At 33.3% G+C, this 18014-nt stretch overlaps 3 protein-coding genes across 3 annotated transcripts; 1 reads left to right on the top strand and 2 right to left on the bottom strand.

Annotated features, from left to right (window-relative positions):
• Nucleotides 1-1449: 1449 nt before the first annotated feature.
• Nucleotides 1450-4322, top strand: LOC125578031. Its single transcript, XM_048740302.1, has 4 exons — nt 1450-1458; nt 1524-2117; nt 2199-2795; nt 3080-4322. The coding sequence occupies exons 1-4, from the start codon at nt 1450-1452 to the stop codon at nt 3608-3610; spliced, it is 1731 nt and encodes a 576-aa protein (XP_048596259.1). The 3' UTR covers nt 3611-4322.
• A 1804-nt stretch (nt 4323-6126) lies between these two features.
• Nucleotides 6127-8304, bottom strand: LOC125578030. The gene is made up of 2 exons (XM_048740301.1): nt 6324-8304; nt 6127-6224 (listed from the first exon to the last, which is right to left on the bottom strand). Exons 1-2 carry the CDS (start codon nt 8302-8304, stop codon nt 6127-6129), a joined length of 2079 nt encoding a protein of 692 aa, XP_048596258.1.
• A 7335-nt stretch (nt 8305-15639) lies between these two features.
• LOC106364250 (probable non-inhibitory serpin-Z5) lies at nt 15640-17159 on the bottom strand. Its single transcript, XM_013803868.3, has 2 exons — nt 16566-17159; nt 15640-16494 (listed from the first exon to the last, which is right to left on the bottom strand). Exons 1-2 carry the CDS (start codon nt 17049-17051, stop codon nt 15811-15813), a joined length of 1170 nt encoding a protein of 389 aa, XP_013659322.3. The 5' UTR covers nt 17052-17159; the 3' UTR covers nt 15640-15810.
• Between the last annotated feature and the right edge of the window lie 855 nt (nt 17160-18014).

Genomic DNA, 18014 nt, shown 5'->3' with positions numbered 1-18014 from the left:
TGATTTTTATATTTAAACTAATTAAATTTTACTGTTTTTATATTTTCTCTAAACAAATAAAAAAGAAAATATTTAAAAAAATTTAAAATATATACTTGTATTTATATATATAACCTCACAAAACAAATTGAAAAGAAAATTAATTTAGACATTCTTTTCTGAAAATAATAATACATTTTCCCAAAAAAAATTATATAACATACAAAATTCTCCCGATCACTCATACATTTTATATTATCTCATTGTCTGATGAAGAAACTGAAAGATGATTTAAAAAAAAACAATGCTTTTTCCTTCAAAAGTATTACTCCCTCCGTTTCATATTAAGTGTCGCTTTAGAGAATTTTTTTCGTTACAAAATAAGTGTCGTTTTTTATTTTCAATGCAAACTTTATTAATTTTATGTAAAATTTATTTTTCTATTGGTTATAATATGGTTAGGTGTATAGGTAATAGTGTTTTTATATAAGAAATATATAAAATTAATTGTTTCCTTAATCCGTGTGAAGAAACCTAAAACGACACTTATAATGAAACATATGGAGTATTTTATTTAAGGGAAAATTGGATAAATAGGACACTTTGAACTTGGATTTGTCACATTAGGATTTCTAGAAGATATTTTAGGAAAATAGGATTTTAGATCTTGTAAAATACCAAAGTACCCTTAATTTACCAATTATGTTGAATTTAAATTATAAATTATAATAATTTTCGTAATAAATTTTAATGTTAAAATTAAAATCCATAAAAATTAAAAAATAAAAAAAAACACTAAATGGGAAAAAAGGAGACGCGGGATGCCGCAAACCTAATTCCCCTTTCTCCTTGTCTTCTCCGTCGTAGACTCGTCGCTCTCCCACGGCGATTTAGGGTTCAACGGTGAGAAGCTCTGTTCTTCGTCGGTGTTTCATCAGCCCGTGGTCTCTACTCTCGTCTCCGTCACCATCCTTTTCGATCTCACTGAAGACACAACGGCTGCGAATCGTTCTTCCTCTTCGTCGGGTCAAATCGATTTTCGAAGTGTTCTTCCATCAATTTCGCCTCTCAATCTCACAATTCTTCACAGAAGGTATTGGATTACATCTATAGATTCTCATATTAAACGAAATCGAAGTGTTCTTCCATTAAAGCTTGATTTTTTTTTAAATGATTTGGCGTGTTTCTTAAACTAATTTTGTTTCACGGATTGGTTAAACATCTTATACATTATTATTTGTGTGATGATATTGAAACCTTTACATGTTGAACTAATAATTTTGTCACGGTTTGTAGCTATGTCTGAGGAGCTACCGAAGAGGCTTTTTAAGGAGGGCGAGGAGCCCCGAGTTACTCAGATCAACAACAACTGCAGGATCGACTACATAATCCGAAAGTTCCAAGCGTGCCTGCCAAAGGAGTTGGATGTCGTGAAGAAAGACCCGGTTTTTCATCAGATTTTTAAGCTCCATGAGAATGGTCTTGGATACTCTGCGAGGGTGATACACAGCTTCTTGTGTAGGGAGCTGGTGACTTTCTTACAGCACAAGCTTCGATTCTCATTGCAAGAGTTCCACGCCGTAACCGGGTTTGAATGCGATACTCATATCTCGCTTGAGGAGTTTGAAGAGTGGAAATATGATGGTGGTTTCTGGAGCAAGGTTTTGAGGAGAAAAGATGGAACAATTACACTCTTCAACCTGTGGACTAAGGACAAGGAAGCTGTAAAGAAATGGAGGAATGCAGATCGCATACGTCTTATCTACTTGGCGATCATTCTTTGTGTGGTATTGGCGAGAGATGAGAAGGCTAATATCCCCCTGAAGTACATCGCGGTGGTCATGGATCTTGACAGAGTTCGAAGGTATCCTTGGGGAGTTGCTGCTTATGACCTTCTCTGCAAATCCATAGCCAAAAATCGTTCCCAACTGAAGGAAAAGACCACTAGCTATGTCTTGGATGGCTTCTCATACGCCTTGCAGATTTGGGCAATGGAAGCGGTGCCAAAAATCGGGAAGCTTTGTGGAAAAAAGCTGGATAAGGGTTTCAAGGACGGTCCTAGATGCATAAACTGGATGGGAGCTGCGAAGGTGTCATATGAGGAGATCATTCGCTTGGAGGAGATTATTACACCCAAGGTAATTTTATCTATTTATGACGACTCTTTCCGGTTTGAAATGAGTAGTTAGTATCTAACTGTATTTCCCTTTCTTGTGTAGGATGACATCTACCCATACATCTCATGGACAGGAAATTATGATGTTGTCAAAGCTCAGGCGTTTCGCAGAGATGATGATGTGGAGGATGACAGAATCAAGGTTCTGATGGAGATGATAAAGAAGGGGCATGATTTTAGTGAGCATGTTTGGGAAACTGAAGAAAATGAAGTGATTTCTTTATCTCTCGATGACGAATCAGCTGTGAATGATGAAGCAAGCGTGAATGTTGAAGCAGCCGAGAGTGATGACGACTTTCAGACTCCGAAAGGATCAAAAAACGTTGGTTCTAGATCAAAGAGGGGTAAAAAGAGGCTTCCCGATCGTGGTATGGAGAAGAGAAAGCATAAGGTTCTCGCAAGTGGCGCAAAGCAAGCTCCTTTTAATGAAGACATGAAGGCTTTTATGACACAGTTGTTTGAGCACAACTTCTCTGGAATGGAACAAAGGATACAGAAACAGATGGCCGAGACATTTGAGCAGATGCGGACAGAGCTTAAACAATCACGTAAGGAAGCCAGCGTTGAAGTTGAGCTTGGAGAGCCTTCACCGACAAAGCCATCGACGAGCCAGGCACCGTTGAGGAGGTCCACACGCGGGGTAAACAAACACTAGTCTTCACCATCCTCTTCAATGTTATTTTGTCTTGTTTAAGTTCGTGGTTTGCGTGTCTGTTTGTTTTATTGGCATCTAAGTTATCGGCCTGAATTTTGTTGTACTTTATAAGGTCTCGGTTTGTATGTGTGCTTGGTGTGTAAGTGTCCTTGGTTTGTAAGTGTCTTGTTTGAACTTATGTAATGGTCTGGAACTTTTATGTAAAATAATTATGTAATGATAATGTATTTTGGTGTCTCAATTATTGCTTATTTGTCATGATATAACAGGATGGTTCCGAGACTACATTCGATGTGAATTATAGTGAAGCAGATGATTTGGGTCGCGGGATAGGTACACAAGGGGTTGAAGGGCTTTCTCAGACGTCGTATGTGCCAGGCTTTGATCCATCTCAGGACAAAAAAGAAGAAGACTGGTGGACTCCAATGACTTCGGTCCGAGGTTCAGTGGATAATCCAGTAAAGAAAGAAAAGACAGAGATGAATACAGCTCCACCGCCGTCACAGTGGGAGAAATGGTGCAAAAGAAAAGGTCATGGACTTCAGCTTAGCGATTCACCATTGCCAGAAGATGCTTCTCCGCAGGCGTCACTTTATTATATCTCCGAAGAGTCATGGAAAGGATTCACGGAATGGGCATTAAAGCCTATACCTTTAACAATTGGTCCTACATGCTTTAATTTGTCTGTAGCTACAAGAGTAGTAAGTGCTGGAAAATGGCTTGGAAACAAGGTAATGAATCTTGTACTAACCTTTAGTCAATTTATCTTCCTAACACTTCTTATATGCTATATTACTTAACTTTCATTGTAAATTTTTAGGAGATGGATGCGGTTATGTTTATATGGCGTGTGAACACTACATTGAATCGTTGGGCCCCTCGACGTGTTGCTTTCATGAGTGTTATGTTTTGCCTCCAAGTAGACGCTGCATACAAGAAGTTTTTACCAAACAAAAAAGCCTATCAATTTCCTGATTTCCTTCTTGGGTACGGCAGAGGAGAGCTTCCATCTCATGGGCGGACTGATCTAGTTTGGGGTGTTGATGTTGATCGACTCTACTTTCCTCTGTTTGTAAATGGTAACCATTCAGTTCTTTTTACATCCTAGTATACATTTCTTCGTTTACAAATTTTTGTGGACTCGAACGCAGGTAATCACTGGGTTGGTGTCTGTGTCAACATCATTGAAAGAAAAGTGGAAGTCTTTGATTGCGGTCGGGGAAAGAACAGACAGTACGTTGAGAAGTTTGCTGCTATCATTCCTAGGATAGTGAAGTCCGTTGCACCACAAGAAAGACAGAAGCAGCTACTCCTCTCATCATATTCTATCGTGGATGTGCCTATGAAGTTGAGATTGAACAAAAGTTGTTGTGATTGCGGTGCATACGCTCTGAAGCACTTGGAATGCTCGCTGCTTGGTCTTGACGTCAGTTTAGTGGATGATGAAATCATTATGGGTTGTAGACAGAAGATTGGAGTGGACTTATGGGAGGCTGCACACGACCCCATCTTTGCTGAGGTTATGACACGATATGTGCCTTCACCATGGGAGAGGTCTGAGGTCTTTGACCTGGAGGATGATTGATTAACTGTGATTTTAGTAGTTTGGTTTGTTAGAATTAGAAAACAACTTTGGCTTTGGTATTTGATTTGAATTAAGAAACAACTCTAGCTTTGATTTTGTATAAATTATGAAACAACCCTATAAAGAACAAAATCATAAAAACTGAGGACCCAAACCCTAAACAAACCCTTAACTAAAACCATAACCATATACATACCCTAACCAAACCCTTAACTAAAACCATAACCATAGACATACCCTAACCAAACCCTAAAACCATAATACAATCATGATTCTTAATCATACCCTAAACAAACCCTAAATCTGTAATTCATAGTCAAACCCTTAACCCTAAACAAACTCTAAAACCATAACCGTAGACATACTCTAACCAAACCCTTAACTAAAACCAAAGTACAAATTAATCCAACGCCTCAAACACACACCTATTTATTGATTATTTTTGTACATTGGTCACTATCTAAGTACGTCCGTCCACTATGTTTGATAGATGTTTAAACACTAATTTAGAGGGTTCAAAGACAAAGTTCTTGTGGTGTTATCGATAAATTTAGTGACTTTTTTCTGCTCTGCCTTAGCTAGAATACGCGTTATGGGAGTATGAAACGACGTAGTTTTGGTTATTTTTTTGACCTAATCTCTTTTCTTCCTCATTCTTCCTCGACAGAGAGATTGCAGCGGCGAAAAGTTGGAGATCGACTCCCTCATGTCTTCAGTAAATTCTTCATCCACTACAAGAGATCGCCTCGCGAAACAACGGGGAATTCCCACAAGATGCAATTGCGGTGAGGCAGTGAATCGTTTCACTTCAAAAACAATTCAAAATCCGGGAAGATTATTTCATTGTTGTCCTTTGGGATCTCAAAAGGTTAGTCATGTTATCATATAACTGTCTCGTTGTTGTCCGATGAGAGTAGAATTAGTCAATCTAATTGTGTATTGGATGTTACTGATGAAGGACAAAACCCACTTGTTCAAATGGACTGACAAGTCAGTTGTTGAGGAGATTGAAGACTTCCAAGACCTGTTTGACGTGTTACTCGTTGACAATTCCGAGTTTCAGAAATCAGTGAGAGCTGGTGAGGCCATGATGACACGCCATGAGAGTAGAATTCAAGAGATGGAAGATGCAATGTGCCATTGCGAAGAGAAGACCTCGAAATGCATTAGGGAACTTAGGGGCATAAAAGCTTTGTTTGTGTGTTGTTTGGTGATGGTCTTCTTGTACCATATCTATGCATGATGTTCAACAAAGGCAGCGACTTCGCGCACAACTACTTTTATGTGCTTCCTCAACTTGTTGTTTCTTTTTTTCAAAGTTAAGACCATGTTTCTTGTTATTTCGAGGTGATCATCATCTACTGAAACGAATTATTTTGCAATTACTTTGGTTATTACTAGAATAAATCGATTTGTCTCTATAGTATAGCAAATACCAAATTGTCAAATAGGTTCTTAAACAGAAGATCAAATTGTTTCAAAAGCAATAAAGAAAAACAGAGACAGATGCAGACACATAACAAACTAGATGGGTAAATCGCATGTTCCTCTCTTGTGTCCTTCAGTTCCACAACGGCTACACTTATGCTTTTTATTCTTCTTTGATCCTTGAGAAGATGCGATCTTGTCTTCTACTGATTCATACCTTCTCTTTACTGGTCGACCAGCACTCTTTCTTGTCTTTGGTGGTAAAACCTTTGCAAGTTTAACCTCAGCAGGGACATTCCATTCTTACTCTACAACTGCTATTGGATTAATGGAATCTGCATAGGCGGTTCTCCACGCTGCAGTGCTGTATAAGGCGTCAGTGAATCTGTGCACTTCCATACCTGTCAATCTCAAAAAAAACTTGATCAATATGAAGTCTATATGATGAAAATCCCGAAAATAAATAATTCTCAAGTATTCATGTGTTTATACTTCCATACCTCGTGAATAAATTGCAGGAATGGCGTGTCGGCAAGGAATTTTTCCTATATCATACTTACCACATGTGCATGTTCTTCTTTCCAAATCAACATGACAATCATATATGTCTCCTTTTACAACCGATCTGAAGTTGTCAACCTTGTAAACCTGGAATCCTTTTGCCTTCACAATTCTCCTATCAATCTTTCTCTCCACCTTAGCGGTTAAAGGATCTAGATGCTTTGAGCTTAACAAGCGACGCTCATAGAACCATCGAGTCAACAGTTCTCTTATACTATCAAGCAAAGGAATAACCGGATATTCTCTAGGTATTCTAAGAACTGAATTTATAGACTCTGCAGGGTTCGTGGTCCTAATGTCATACCTGGAGCCAGGGAAGAGAGAACGAGCCCATTTGCGCACATCAGCCTCCCGTAGATATCTTCCAAGCTCAGGACTCATATCAAAAATTTCGGTGATACGTTCTTGAAATTCAGTGTATCTATATGCCCGTGAAGCCTTTTCCACCAACGCAGTCAATCCTTTTGTCTTGAAAAATGAGACCACATTGGTCAATAAGTGATGAATGCAAATTCCATGTGCTGATCGAGGGTAGACAGTCCCAATAGCTTTAGAAATAGACGCATTTCTATCTGAGACAAAAGCTAGGTCTTGACAATCAGCAATAACCACTTTCAACTGTCTGAAGAACCACCCCCATGAATCGTCATTCTCTGAATCAACAACCCCAAATGCAATCGGATACAAATTAGAGTTACCATCTACAGCAGTAGCAACAAGAAGTGTCCCTTTGTATTTATTTTTCAGAAAAGTTCCGTCAACGACAATCACCCTTCGCATTGCATTGTAGAATCCTCTAACTGATTGCCCAAATGACATAAATAGATACATGAATCTTCCCTTCTCATTAGTTTCATAGTGAGTATGCGTACCAGGATTTGCTTCTTTAATCATATGCAAATATGCTGGTATTTTAGAGTAACTGCGATCTGGTATACCTCTAGCAGCTGCAATAGCAAACTCACGAGCTTCCCAAGCGTGCCAATAAGTAATCTCACAACTATGCTCCATTCTCATAAATTGAATGATGTCATTCGGTTTTGGGCCATCGTTTGCATCATCAAATCGATGTTGTATCAGAGTCCCAATTGTTCTTGCTGATGCTGTTTTTCCGAATTTCCTTTTCTTTGAAGGAGCACATGAATGTCTTCCATCACATTGGTTGATCATGAAATATGTAGACCCATCTATTCCTTCTGCACGCACAGTCCAGTTGCACAATGCATCCTTACATCGAATATACCACCATTTTCTCGTGGATTTGATAACAGTGTAATCGAAATTATTCTTCATCGCCAAAATTTCCATTGTTGCCTTCAGAACCCCTTTACTTGTGAAAATTTGATCCTTCTTCACGAAGTCTCCTCTCCAAGCTCGACCATCCTTATCACTGTCTCCATTGTTTTGACAAAGTTCAATGTTTTCACTCCTTAAAGGACCGCAACCATCTGCAGCGACATGATTCGTTCTTTTAACAAAAGACTCCTTTGACGGCTTGACAAACTCTGCTCGATTTATCTCAGGAACTTCTTCATCCTCAACATTACTTGAATCACAAGGCTCCTTATTCAAATCGATATTGACTCGTTCCTTTTGATTTACACCAGAAACAGAGAACATCACACACAAGGTAGTAGACGATTCCCTCTTTGCATAGCCCACAAAATTAGATGCTTGCCGATCATTGGTGATAATAATAGGAGGATTCCCTTTTTGATTCAACAACGAATAACTGAACTCGGCATTAATGGCATTATGGTCCACCCCATAATCCTCACACACCATTATCTTGAGCTGCTTCAACGTAGTAGTAGTTGCTAATGTTACCATTCGACCACGCCTTTCTTTGTCTACCACGAAACTCCAGTCATCACCGCGACTACACATCCATTCACCCGATTTGACATAGATTAGAACCATGTTGTATTGATAGAGAAAAGAGAGATGATTATGTCGATGAAGAAGAGAGAAACACAAAGAACGACGACAAAAGATCGTGGGAGAAGGAGAAAAACGTGGGAGAAAATATTCTTGGAGATATTTAGGGAAGATTTAGTTTAGATTTAGGAAACATCTTTAACCGATTATGGAAGTTTCCATATTTTTCGGATTTCCTGTAGAATGTATAACCTATGTAAGTCAGAACACAGTAGAGTAGATGTGAAACATATTCTTCCCTAGGCGCCACATAAGGTAAAAGACAGACCATATCATGGCTCCAAATATAGATAAGGTATATCAACGCATTGTGGCTACATGTCGTTATCAAGCTAAAGGTATAAGAAAGACATCTTTCTTGATTATAACGTAACGTAACCTAGCTTTGGTTAGAATATATAAGAAAAGATAGGTTACGTTGTATACCAAAGATATATCTATGTATAAACATTAGTAGCCGAATTCTAGACTAAGTAGATGACCAGAATGAGTATTGTAACTGTAGCTAGAAGATGAAATAAAATATGATTCATTTAAAAAAAAAAACAATTTAAACATATATATTGTCATACTTATGTTTCCAATAGTTTTGATATTTTTTAACATTTTTAAAATTCAGTTTACTATTTTTTCTATTAAAAAGGGTAAAATATGTCCAGAATTGTCCAAAATATCAGAAATCCTATTGTGACAAATAAAAGTTCAAAGTGTCCCATTTTTCCAATTTTCCCTTTATTTAACTCTCTTACTCTCTTCATCAACTTTCAAACTGTTCATATAAATCCCACCTTTCTTCAACATTTTCTTTGCTGCCGAGTTTCTCTGAAACAAACGCACATAATTATTTAATTGAACTTTGTTTATAATTTGTACTGTTGTTACTTGTCACGGCATGTTTTTTCACGGTCAAAATGTATCATTTGGATGGAAATGAGATTATTGTTTGTTTAAGTTTAAAATTACAAATCATCTGAATGATGACCCATCAACATAAGTTTTACAATTTTATTGCTTCATCATGTTGTTTGTTTTTTTTTTTGACGTCAAACTCCATGCATTATCAATTCAAGAGAAATAGTTAGCCTTTGAATCCAATTTCACTGGAATTAAAGAGTTTACATGAGAGAAAATAGAGTTTTGTTGACAATAATAAAATATATTTAGTTATATTTAAATTTGAAATATTATTATTTTAAAAGTTTAAACCAAGTTTAATTTTATTTTTATTTTTTTTAAATAATATTAATTTACTTTTTGGATACAAAATAATTTTGTGATATTATTAAATAATAATAAATAAATTAGTATAAAATTTTAATAGATTTTTTTAATGCAAATTTTGTATGAAAAGTTTCTTATGAAATCATAAGGCAAAAAACATTTGAAGAGAATTTGTATCTTCTAATTGCTATTCTAAACGTTTTTCTAATAATTATTGACTGGATAATAAGGAACATAAGACCATATACAGTGGTTTCCACTACTATTTCATTTTCAACTCCTATTTTTCTCTTTTTAATATTTTACATCATCTTCTTTCTCTTCCACCTAATTTATTCCACATCCAATAGTTTATTTTTGAAAAAATTACACCCTATCCCACCGTTTTCATATTTTTATCTTTTATAATATAATAATTACACATTATAATATTTCTGATTGTAATTAAATTAAAACTAAAATAACATAATTTTCTAAATTCTCTTTTATTTATATACTTACCTTACTTTTAAAAATATAATACTAAAATTAATATTATTAAAACAAATATGATCCATTTTTTTTAACGACACAAATATGATCCATTTAACAAAAAATTTTAAAACACTAAAATAATTGATTATAATGAAAAATGATGTTTTCTATATCCAAATGGTATGAGAATAGTATCTATTTATAGATCATAAAAATCATGAAATATGATATAATTTTTATTTTTTTTAATAAAATTCTATTATAAAATAAATGAGTTTGAATTAGTAGGTGGAAATAAAAATTAAAAAATTTGTCCAACCATTTCTCCCAATCCAATTGCGCCTTATGGCGAAACTGATAATAGAAAAAAGTTTCAGCTGTTGAATGTTTACAATGCCAGGTGGATTTGTTCCAAGACTTCAACACCATTATTGGAAGAGGTTTAACATTCAGTGTGGATGATCTAAGAGCTTCTCCGTCGGCAGATGGTAAAGGGGTAACTAATAATATTTTAAACAGAGTTTTATTCTGAATTGAAATTAAATGTTTAAAATCCAATACCACCATCTATATAGAGACATCTGCCTTTTTACAAGTGTCTTTGTACTTTTCTCTTCATTTTTTATTTGTTCGTTTTTTTCATTCTTCTAATCGTCACCAACTAGAGCTATTAAAAATAGTTTACAAAATATCTTTATATAAATATTTTTGTTTGACTAATATTTAATTATAAATTGTTTTATATCTTAATTTTTAACTTTATAATAAAAATTATTGTTTTCAGATAGTAACACAATATATATAAGAATTCTCTTAATTTTTAAATATATTTTCACAATTTTATTATATTAGTTTATAATTAATTATTTAATATAACATATATATATAATTTAATATTATTAAAATAAAACTCGTGACTTATTATATATAGAATTCATTACGGGTTTTATGAAAATTAATAAATACTCAGTTAAAAACTAATAATAAATCAATGACCTATATAAAAGCTTAAAACCTAATAAGAAAATAAGAATTTTAATATAACATATATTTAAATATTATTAAATCAAAGTTTGTTTTTAATTATATAGAAATTCATTACAGATATTTTCTCAAATTAATTAATTAGTGATTCAGCTAAAACTTATTAATAAGATTTGGAAGGATCGAAGATTTGACCAACAAATAAAACAGTTCCGGTTCGGTCTTCTCTAATCAAGAAAAGAAATGGATGATCTGCCACGAAATCTATCGTCTTCGGACGGCCACCACCACCTCCGCAGCAGGCAGTTGCAGCTGCAGCTTCAGTACCTACTTCATCGATCTCAATGAAAGCTTTTTGGTACAATGACACATTTAGCTCAAAATCATCAAAAGCATTTGAAGCTTCAATCCCAAATTCGATCTTAAATTTTGGAATTCTGAATTCACCAACGCGATCTTTGTATCTTACTCTCTTCATCAACTTTCAAACTGTTCATATCAATCCCACCTTGCTTCAACATTTTCCTTGCTGCCGAGTTTCTCTGAAACAAAAGCACATAATTATTTAATTGAACTTTGTTTATAATTTGTACTGTTGTTACTTGTCAGGGCATGCTTTTCACGATCAAAATGTATCATTTGGATAGAAATGAGATTATTGTTTGTTTAAGTTTAAAATTACAAATCATCTGAATGAGGACCCATCAACATAAGTTTTAAAATTTTATTGCTTCATCATGTTGTTTGTTTTTTTTTGACGTCAAACTCCATATGCATTATCAATTCAGGTGAAATAGTTAGCCTTTGAATCCAATTTCACCGGAATTAAAGAGTTTACGTGAGAGAAAATAGAGTTTTGTGAACGGACATTTTTTGCCAGAAGATCCGCTCTTACATTACACTCTCTTGCTATGAAAGAAATAGAAAAAGAACCTTAAAGGAGGAGACGGAATAAATGAAGGAAAAATTATCAAAACAGAACAAAAATTTAGGATGGTTGTCCCCTTAGTATAATAATATCATGTTCCTATAGTATAATATTTTTTATAATGCCAAAACCAACATTTCATTAATCAAATTAAACATACATTAAAACCATTTTTAAAAATTTAATAAAAAAGATAAAAATAAAATGTTTTAGAAAGGCAAAAGAAATGTAAAAACAATTAAAAAAATGAAACAAAAGACACTGAAGTATGGAATTTAAGCATGTTTTAAGAATTTTTTTTAAAATTATAATTGAGTTATGGTCATATTTAGTATTGACTATTTGTTTAAATTATATTTAGCACGACTAAAATTGTTGCGTTTGAAATTAACATTTTTTCCGTTGTTGTTCGCCACATATGTACGTCAAAAGTTAGGCAGGAGCCTTTAACTTCTTTGATCAGTTTGTCTTTTATTACTTCGATTGAACATGATCAAAGCATGTAGTGGGATTCCAATTTCCAACATATCACAACAGATCACCATCTTAAAGATGGCATCTTTAGAGTTTTTGTTTATGTCGTGTCAAACAAATATATCAAGATATTTGTTCTATCTAGGGGTTTGCATACGAATCCTATATTAGTTCTATCTATGGTTTGATCTGTAGTTGATTTTTAAGAGAGAAAAATATTTTAAATATTTTAAAAGTAAAGCTTCAGAAATGTGGAAATTTTTAGTTTTCTATGACATTTATCTGGTACGATCTAAATTTTGTTTGCTTGTATAGAACAGCACACATAAACTAGGATAATTCTTATAATTCTCAGAAAAATAAGTCGGTTCATATAAATATATATTACCTTTTTTAATAAACTAATTATCAAATTGATTAGTAGTGTACAAAACAATATTCTCAATACTTTTCTTAAATAAAAGTTATAGAATTACCTAATATGAATAACATATATATGATAATTAATGATTATGAATAATACATATTTGATAACAATTTTTGTAACCTCTCTTTTTTGTTTAATTTATATTATTAAAAGAAATCAACCAATCACGTTAAATATATAATAAAAATTTATATTTTTCTTTATATGTTATATTTTGAATTTTTTAAAATGATCATAAATGAATAAAAATTGTAAAAGTTTCATATTGAAAATTTTGTGATAAATGGTTTTACTTTTTTTAATCAATCAAGATAAAAATGACCATAAATTGTATGAATATGAAGTCTCATTAGTAAATATTCATAATATATATATATATATATATCATTTAAATTAATTATATATTATAAAATATAAATATGTAAATTTTAAATTTTGCATTGAAAAATTATTGAGCTCTTAATATTAGATGATAACTTATGGAGCGTCAATACTAAACAAATCGAAAGCTGAAAATCTAATCCGCAAAATTTGATTTACTTTTGTGCATATAAAATCTTAAGATAATTGAAATGAGCTGTAATACGATATGCACAAAATCACCAATAATAAAATATACAATTTGGTTATTTCAAAATAATATAAATATATTTTTATTTATGATATATATATATATATCATTTTTAAATTTTTATTGACAATAATAAAATATATTTAATTATATTTAAATGTGAAATATTATTGTTTTAAAAGTTTAAACCAAGTTTATTTTAATTTTTTAAAATAATAATAATTTACTTTTTGGATACAAAATAATTTTGTGATATTATTAAATAAAAATAAATAAATTACTATAAAATTTTAATAGATTTTTAATGCAAATTTTCTATGAAAAGTTTCATATGAAATCATAAGGCAAAAAACATTGAAGAGAATTTGTATCTTCTAATTGCTATTCTAAACGTTTTTTTTTAATAATTATTGACTGGATAGTAAGGAGCATATGACCATATACAACGGTTTCCACTACTATTTCATTTTCAACCCCTATTTTTCTCTTTTTAACATTGTACATCATCTTCTTTCTCTCTTCCACCTAATTTATTCCACATCCAATAGTTTATTTTAAAAAAATTAACATCCTACCCCACCGTTTTCATATTTTTATCTTTTATAATATAATAATTACACATTATAATATTTTTGATTGTAATTAAATTATAATAAAATAACAGAATTTTCAAAATTCTCTTTTATTTATATACTTACCTTACTTTTAAAAATATAATACTAAAATTAATATTATTAAAACAAATATGATCCATTTAACAAAAATGTTTAAAACACTAAAATAATTGATTATAATGAAAAATGATTCTTTCTATATCCAAATGATATGAGAATAGTATCTATTTTTAGATCATAAAAATCATAAATTTTGATATAATTTTTTATTTTTTTTTAATAAAAATTCTATTATAAAATAAATGAGTTTGAATTAGTAGGTGGAAATAAAAATTAAAAAATTTGTCCAACAATTTCTCTCAATCCAATTGCGCCTTATAGCGAAACTGATCATAGAAAAAAGTTTCAGCTGTTGAATGTTTACAACATCAGTTGATGTCACGTGGATTTGTTCCAAGACTTCAACACCATCATTGGAAGAGCTTTAACATTCACTGTGGATGATCTAAGAGTTGTAGAGGGGTAACTTACCCGGGTAACTAATAAAAAAAATAGTAATAAAAATATAGAAAACTAAGAAAGATAAATCATTGAAGAGCATCACTGGCTAATTTCTCAACTTCAGTCTCTAGATAATATCATAATAATGTTTTAAACAGAGTTTTATTATGAATTGAAATTAAATGTTTAAAATCCAATACCACCATTTATATAGAGACATCTGCCTTTTTACAAGTTTTTTTGTACTCATCTCTTTAAATTTTTCTTTCTTGTATTTTTAATTTATTTAATATATTTTTTGTTGAGAAATATTGGAAGAATCCGCCACTAAAGATGCCCTCATGAGGTTTTCTGAACACATATTTTTGGGACCGGTTAATAAATTTCAATGCCACATGTTTCTCTTTCATTAGCCAATATTTATTCAAAGCAATTAAACTAAACTACACAAATATAACACATCAAAATATTTAACTTTTTAATGTTAAGCACCTCAAATCACCATCCCCACCAATTGAGATGCTCTAATGCTTATAATAATGTTTTGATAATAAAATAATAAACATAAAGGGAAATTGCCACAAATACCACATTCATAATACCACTTTTCATGTTTACACTAACCACTTTTACCCTCACTTTTAATGAAGGGTAAAATACAATTATACCCTTATGGTTAACTAATCTAGACTTAGGGTTTAGAGTTGAGGGGTGGGTTAGGGTTTTCGGAATGTGAAATTTATGATTCTAATAAATATATAAATACTTAAAAAAATTAAAAAAATAGTTTCAAACATAATTTTTGTTTTTCAAAAAGAAATTTGAAAAAAAAAATTCAAAAAAATTCAAAAAAAAATTCAAAAAAAAAAGTTTTATAAAAAAATTCGAAATTGAAAAAGTATATTTCGAAAAATAAATTTTTTTTATTTTTTTATTTTTTTTTTATTTTTTTTTTTATTTTTTTTTTTATTTTTAATTTTTTATTTAAATAATAATTTATTATATATATAAATAACAAGAACATAATAATCTTTTGTCACTTAATGAAGAATGTATTTTTGAAAATGTCTCATTAGTGGTGGTAAAAATGAAAAGTAGTATCATGAAAGTGGTAAACATGTAATTTCCCCAATCATAAATTCGTAGAAAAAAATCAAATCACATATCAGTTCAATGAACCAAAGTTACCAATAAACTAAACCTAACTAGACTTAAAACTAGTTTTCGGAATGCGAACATAAAACTAGAACCATAACAGCCAAGACATAGACCATTAAACCTGATCTTAACCCGGTTAAGAAGATTTGGAAGGATCGAAGATTTGACCAGCAAACAAAACGGTACCCGTTGTGTCTTCTCTAATCAAGAAAAGAAAGGGATGATCAGCCACAAAACGGTTCCTATTAGGAGTATAGCTGTGTCTTTCACAAAAGGAAGCTGCAGCAGCTTCAGCGCCTTCTTCATCGATCTCCACACAAGCTTTATGGTACAAAGCCTTTGAAGCCTCAAACCCAAAAGAGATCTTAAACTTTGGAATTGCGAAATCATCAAGTTTAACTCGACATGTCGGAGTGTGATTATCCACAAAACCAGGGGTTGATGTCATTTTCTTAACAAGATTATCCAAACCATCGTTCTCGTCGGGAAGATAGAAGTACATTGAGAAACTGCGCTTGATATCAAGGCCTCGTTGAAATGGGAGCTTAAGGACCTTGAAACCATCAAAACGCTGAACGTATTGGCGTTTAGAGCTCCTCATGAACGGCACAGACACTGAGGCGTCATTGAGAAGGTGAAAGGCTCTTTCTTTCGTCTCAGACTTGCTGAATTTATCTTCCCAAGTTCCCTTGAAGTACAATGCGTTTCCATAAACCCGATCTGTATTGCTTCTAACGGATCCAAGAGGAAGAAGATCCTTGATGAGACCATTTGTCTGGTCTGAAGTCCATTTATTAAGCTCTCTACGCACTTGTTCAGCCTTCAGAACAATAAAGACATGTTAAAATAAATTCAATATAGTTGCATATAAAACGAAGGCATGTGAACTACCTTGGACCTGAAGTCAACTTGAGTGAAAGTAGCCTTGAAGACATTCTCCATGAGATCCTTAAAGGAATGATCAACCGGAAGTGATTGCTCGACCCAAACACCGTTAATCGCCGTGATCTTGGGGCCACCGTTCGCCTTACCATCAGCAAAAGCGACGGTAGCAGTCTCGTTGAAGACAGCCTTACGTTCTTCAGTAGCAGAGCTGGCAGCCGCAATGGTTAGGACGCTGTTGAGTGATGCCGGAGAGAAGACGAAATTAGAGTTTCTTGCTTTGGAAGCAATCACTTTACCGGTAAGGACCAAGTCAGCATCGTTTTGCTTCTTCATTGCTTTTTGCAGCTCCTTCTTTGACAGAGAGGGACTTGCGATTATCTTTGTGACAGGCAGATCTGCTGTTTCTGAGGATGTGCTAAGTTTTTGTGTCTTCATCTTCGAACTCATCCTTGAAAGAAAGGAGTATCCGGTTGCTAATCGTCGACCTATCATCTTTCTAGTTTTTTATGTTTTTTTTTTGTTCTGAGCGCTCATATATATATATCGAGAAGGTTGAACTAGGGTTTTGGGAATCATCCACTTCGACTTTTTTACCACGCTAACCATACCGAAACGCGGTCAAGCCTGATCTAAGCCCGGTTAAGAAGATTCGGAAGTATCATTGTCATTGTCATGCTTTCGGCCTGGTTGCTAAATCAAGCGGAGGAAATATCTCGAGAGGTTGCAAAGGATCATAACTCATAAGTATGTTTTGCTCCAAATTGTAATAAATATAATTAAATAAAAAAAATTATAAGGAGGTAAATGAATTAGTTCCCTCTTAGAAATATATGAAACGTTATATTCTCACAGAAATACAAACAGGGGTTTTGGGGTTTCAGGAAGTGAGTGATTTGTAAACGTGATCAACAGGGGTTGGTTCACGCAAAGGGTAGTGTTGAGTATTATTCAAGTCTTACGTTCGGTTTAGGATTCAATAGATTAGGCTTAGATTCGTTTCGGTTTAGAACGGTTAAGCTTGTAATTGTATTGGACCGAGTTCTCTCTCCTTAGATAGTACTCACACGTGTGGCTTGTGCGCGTGTGTAAAGGTTAGCTAGCTCAACATATAAGAGTTAGTTAGCAGAGGATAAGATTGTTGACTTGAGCTGATTAGGTTGTTAGATCAGTGATCAAGAATCATCTAGTGAGAGAGAGCTAGGAGAACGCTTTGTAAAGACGGTGGCTCGGCTTGTGAGCTCATCCGTTGAAGGCATAGTAGATTGCCGGTTCAATCCCGGCCCCGGTGAAGTATAGCGGCCATTCCTCGTTAACGGAGTGGTGCGGTGAACACCGGGTGAACACTCGTGTGTGTGCTCCCGAGTTTGCGTGATAACGATCTTGAAGAAGAGAGATTGATCTTCACAAATTGGTATCAGAGCGGGGTTATTCTTCGATTTCGAGTTCTCAATCGTA

Source organism: Brassica napus, chromosome A9 (genome assembly GCF_020379485.1).
Source record: "Brassica napus cultivar Da-Ae chromosome A9, Da-Ae, whole genome shotgun sequence".
In the NCBI taxonomy this organism is placed as follows: Eukaryota; Viridiplantae; Streptophyta; class Magnoliopsida; order Brassicales; family Brassicaceae; genus Brassica; species Brassica napus.
This window is presented reverse-complemented; position numbering and strand designations above follow the sequence as displayed.

What these genes read in the sequence shown, in the direction of transcription:
- LOC125578030 (XM_048740301.1), bottom strand. Translation starts at nt 8,304, where the DNA reads ATGGTTCTAATCTATGTCAAATCGGGTGAATGGATGTGTAGTCGCGGT. An exon ending in TCCTGCAATTTATTCACGAG is followed by an intron (nt 6,225 to 6,323) that starts GTATGGAAGTAT and finishes TGAGATTGACAG; the next exon opens with GTATGGAAGTGCACAGATTC.
- LOC106364250 (XM_013803868.3), bottom strand. Translation starts at nt 17,051, where the DNA reads ATGATAGGTCGACGATTAGCAACCGGATACTCCTTTCTTTCAAGGATG. An exon ending in AAGTTGACTTCAGGTCCAAG is followed by an intron (nt 16,495 to 16,565) that starts GTAGTTCACATG and finishes ATTGTTCTGAAG; the next exon opens with GCTGAACAAGTGCGTAGAGA.
- LOC125578031 (XM_048740302.1), top strand. An exon ending in AGGAGATTATTACACCCAAG is followed by an intron (nt 2,118 to 2,198) that starts GTAATTTTATCT and finishes TTTCTTGTGTAG; the next exon opens with GATGACATCTACCCATACAT. An exon ending in TGAGGAGGTCCACACGCGGG is followed by an intron (nt 2,796 to 3,079) that starts GTAAACAAACAC and finishes ATGATATAACAG; the next exon opens with GATGGTTCCGAGACTACATT.